Here is a 5000-nt window from a genome sequence, read left to right as displayed (position 1 = left end):
TTGGCATGCAGCTGTAACGCTCACACTACCCTGGACTTGGCATGCAGTTGTAATGCTCACACTACCCTGGACTTGTCATGCAGCTGTAATGCTCACACTACCCTGGACTTGGCATGCAGTTGTAATGCTCACACTACCCTGGACTTGACATGCAGTTGTAATGCTCACACTACCCTGGACTTGACATGCAGTTGTAATGCTCACGCTACCCTGGACTATATCACACTACCCTGGACTTGACATGCAGTTGTAATGCTCACGCTACCCTGGACTTGTCATGCAGTTGTAATGCTCGTACTACCCTGGACTTGTCAGTGCCTGAGATTTTTTTTTCTTCTTCTTTAGCCGTTTCTGAGATCCTGGTCATTGTAATGGGGGCAGCTCTATGTTTACATTTCAAAAAAACATTTTTATTTATTCCCAAAAACATCCAAAAGATTATAACACATCAGCAGACAACTAGCAAACAGCAGTACCTTTTGGGAAAATATTTGGAGTTGGCCTATGTTTCATTTTTTAAAAATGTAAACAAACGCTGCCCCCATTAGAATTGCTCATATCTCGGAAAGGGCTGAGCCGAAAAATATGGCATCACCGGATACTGACAAGTCAAGGGTAGCAATACAACAGCATGTTGAAATTGACTGAACTGGTCCTTTAAGCCCTGGATGCCACAGTTTCATGAAATATGTGGTATTCAATTCAATGTCACTGAGGGCCAGTTTTTCAAATTCCTCCCAGTAAAGGGGCAGAATGTGGAATAAAAATCCGCACTCACAAACTGCGTCTCATTATTTATTTATATTACCACCATGTCCAAAAAGCAAACGCGTTTCGGCTATCAAGCCTTCATCAGTGCGTGGTACCACATGCAGCACGATGTCCAAGGAGAGGGTGCGAAACAAGCGGATAACTTTCCTGACAGAACGGATATTCGTTTCTCTATTCCTTAGTAGCCTTGTGATGGTCTATTATGAGACTATTTCACATAAGATATCACTCTCATACATTTTGTGGGGGTCCAGAACCTTGGCATCCAAGGGCCTCATCTGACCCGAGGGCCGCCATTTGAATAGCCCTGCAGTCTCACAAAGATGACATCATATTGTGTGCGTGCGTACCGGAGGAGAGGAGAATGACGGCCTGCAGCAACGCCACTTCCGAGTCGTCCAGGTTGAACGACGACAGCGAGACGCCCAAATCAAAGATGGCGTCCGAGACCACGCCCAGCCCGCCGTTCTTCAGCTGGCCCCTGGTCACGGCCATCTCGCCGTTCAGCGTCAGCGTCTCGCTCTCGGGGTCGTAGCGCACCGCCGCGCGCAGAGACATGATCTCCATGCAGCAGCCCTTTAGCAAGATGATCTGGTCCTCACAAGGCAGCTGGAAAACAACACACACACACACACACACACACATTAGAGATACACACACACACACATTAGAGATACACACGCAGAGACATGATCTCCATACAACAGCCCTTTAGCAAGATGATCTGGTCCTCACACGGGAGCTAAAAAACAACACACACACATTAGAGATACGCACACACACACATTACAGATACACACACACCCACACACCCACACACACACACACACACACACCCACACACACACACACACACAGTTTACATCCTCACGAGAGCTAGAAACAACACACACACACACACATTAGAGATACACACACACATTAGAGATAGTACACACGCCGTACACACACACACACACACACACACACACACACACGATTTACATCCTTCTGCAGGATGATATGGTCCTCAAAAAGGCAGCTTCCACCATTATGGACGCACACACGCATTACTCTGAAGAAGACGGACACACACATTACTCTGAAGAAGACGCACTGCTTCGAAACATCGGCCATTACGCTTGCACCCCAGTAAAAAATAACAAACAATTACAGTATCTGAGTGCTTCAGTCGTCCCTGGCTCTCAGTGGTAAACCTGGTTACTGACTAAGTGAACCCTGAAGTACAGATAGATCATCTAGTACAGCGGTTCCCAAACTGTGGTGCGTGCACCCCTGGGGGTGCGCGGCCTGCTACAAGGGGGTGCGCGAGCGGAATTGGGCAATGGCGGATATGTGTGTTTTTCTACAGCATTAATGAACATTAAGTAGTTTTTAATTGTTTGGTGAATTTTATGCTGGAAGGGTCCATCTGAAGTGTAATTTATATCTCCTAGACTTGTCATGCAACAAGTTCCATTGTAATAAAGACAGAAAAAAATGTCAATTATATTGGAAATGAGAACTCCCCAAAATGACTCTGTATAATGTACGGCAATATTCGCATAGGGGGTGCGCGAACCACACTGAAATGTACAAGGGGGTGCACAGGGCGAAAAGTTTGGGAAACCCTGATCTAGTAGAAGAACCTGGAGTCCTCATTTCCTTAAAGGGACACTGTGCAAGATTTTTAGTTGTTCATTTCCAGAATTCATGCTACCCATTCACTAATATACTAATAATACTTACCACCACCATCAAATTGTAAGTATTCATTATGACTGGAAAAATTGCACTTTTCATACATGAAAAGGGGATCTTCTCCATGGTCCGCCATTGTGAATTTCCAGAAATAGCCATTTTTAGCTGCAAAAAGGATTGTACTTGGGCCATACCAGAAAATAGTAGTCTATTACATAGTAAACTTTCATGAGAAGATCAATAGGCAGCCCCGTTTTAATGAGCAGCATAGTTGCAGTACCGTTTTTCACCATTTCCTGCACAGTGTACCTTTAAAGATGTCCTATGCAACTTTGACATAAACACACCGATATAAACAACTTTATAGCGGCCTCTAGTGGTTCTGCCGAAAATGTGCATTGAACTAAGTTAGACAGACATTGGCTTCGAGATTATGTGCGAATTGAATTTCTTTGTCTTCTGTAATTAGCCAGAATCCCTTCCTTGCATTCAGCTCTCTCCACTTCTAAGGGGCTTTATCATATGTGCGATTCTCCCCCTTGCTTATGAGTTTGCTGCTTCGATTCACTTCACACAACTGCAATCATGTTTGCACTTCCTTCAGATGGATATTATTTGATCCACTTGTTCCCGGCAGAAATCCCCGTCTTTATTTAACATTTCCAGTAACTACATAGTAACTGTACATTAGAAGATCGAGGAGACAAAAGGCTATTGCTTATTTTGTTGTCATAATAAATATTTCGAAGTCGAGGTGACAAGACGTGTTTTTATCTTGTGTGTGTTGAAAGTGAAAGTAGACATCCATAAGCCGGCTAGAGATCACGTTTTGTCTCCTCTTGATCGGCAACAACATATATTTTTAGCCTCGCTCGAATGATTGTGTCCTTTGACATCCAGCAAAATGTGCGCCATCTGATTTCAACTCGTATACATTTGTGTAGCTTTGTAAACTAAACGAGGTGGCGTGGGCTTTGAGAATACTAATGCATAAATCCCAGTGCAGTGAATGAATCATAGAATACACATCTTTGCTCTTTTGGCATTGGGCTCTCTTCGTTTTGAAGCCCTTTTCCAATGTTCACACAAGCGATTTATTTGCCTGTCCAAACCTTTCATCTCAATTAGCTCGTGATTTATTTGCAGTCAGCTAGCCAGTAGCTAGCTTTCAGCGAGCTGCTGCTGCTTAGTTAGCAAACGAAGGAATGGGTCTCGTTCCGCTCACACAGCATAGAAATCTAGACGCCCCTAGCGGCCGCAAATTCAACAACAACAAAAGGCGCGGCGCCACCAGGCAAAACTGCAAGTGCTGTTTCGGAGCAGGAGCACTAGATGGTGATGGAAATATTGCCATTTTCGCCATAACGGGTCAGTCAAGCAAAACCTTGATTTCCAAGCCATTTCATGACTATGAAAAAGTTGCATAGTGTTTCTTTAACTAAATGACATCTATTGGGAGGTTTACCATTTCCTGTAGGCCACTTTAGCCTGGTTTATCACTTAACCATGTTCTCCCCTGGTAACTTAAAGCGATGGTTCGGAGTAGAACCACCCTAATGCCATTTGAACCGTGACACCCATCCACCTTTACACCCGAAGTGTTTTCTGCCGCAGGCTTACATCAACAGACATCCGTCGACGTCACTTCCTCCAGCTGGGACTGTCCACAGCATGGCATAATATTGCCGGAAGCGATTGCCGACACATAGCCAGATAGCTAAGGACTGGACCATTTTTTGCTGCCATTAAAATACACAAGAATGGAAGAATACACTGCCAGCATGGAACGTGAGGATGACTCTCGCGATTTTGAAGGAAATCCATATTTATTCGAACCCGAATATACGGACGAGGAACTGGCTGAGATGGATAGACGTAGGGCAGCTGGAGGAAGTGACGTCGACGGATGTTTAGCAGCAGAAAAGCTAATCGTCTCGTGTGTTGTTACTAATAAACTCCTGGACTATGTACAAAGTTTCAAATTCATCTTTTTGTGAGTACAAACCACATTTGTTATACTGTAGAAGTTTGGTGTCATGACATGTTATTTTTGTGGGGAAAGTTTGGAGACGGTGCCCAGGATCCATATGCGCTTGAGTCAAGCTATCCGGAATAAACATCGAATAACACGGCAACTCTGTTGATGTAAGCCTGCGGCAGAAAACACTTCGGGTGTAAAGGTGGATGTGTGTCACGGTTCAAATGGCATTAGGGTGATTCTACTCCGAACCATCGCTTTAAGATACAGTACTCTGTTATTCCTTTTCTTAATATTAGCCAAAATGCACAGGCGTGTCTCGTCTCTCACACAGGGTGTTTTCAAGGTCAATAAGAAAAGGTCATTCAACACCGCACACTGGATACTGTTCTTTTCTCTCGTTATTTGTCATTCGCTCCACAAAATAAAGAGTAGAAGGAACAGTTTCCAGTGTTCGGTGTTTAATGAACTTGTTGTTATTGATCAAGTTTTCCTGCCTTACACCTGCACCTGGACCACTGAAGGGTTGTGCACAAGGACTCTCATGTCCTGCGTTTTCAAGGTCATCAAC

General features: G+C 44.2%; 1 protein-coding gene across 4 annotated transcripts in view; it reads right to left on the bottom strand.

Annotated features, from left to right (window-relative positions):
• The window catches only part of thrb (thyroid hormone receptor beta), a 206008-nt gene that overhangs the window by 5699 nt on the left and 195309 nt on the right, over positions 1-5000 (bottom strand). For all 4 annotated transcript variants that reach the window (XM_063186085.1, XM_063186086.1, XM_063186083.1 and 1 more), the window contains one exon: positions 1122-1380. In XM_063186085.1, coding sequence (XP_063042155.1) covers positions 1122-1380 — 259 coding nt within the window. The remainder of the gene's footprint in view (positions 1-1121; positions 1381-5000) is intronic.

Source organism: Engraulis encrasicolus, chromosome 20 (genome assembly GCF_034702125.1).
Source record: "Engraulis encrasicolus isolate BLACKSEA-1 chromosome 20, IST_EnEncr_1.0, whole genome shotgun sequence".
Lineage (NCBI taxonomy): Eukaryota > Metazoa > Chordata > Actinopteri > Clupeiformes > Engraulidae > Engraulis > Engraulis encrasicolus.
Note: the sequence above shows the minus strand (reverse complement) of the source record. Positions and strands in the feature narration are given on the sequence as shown.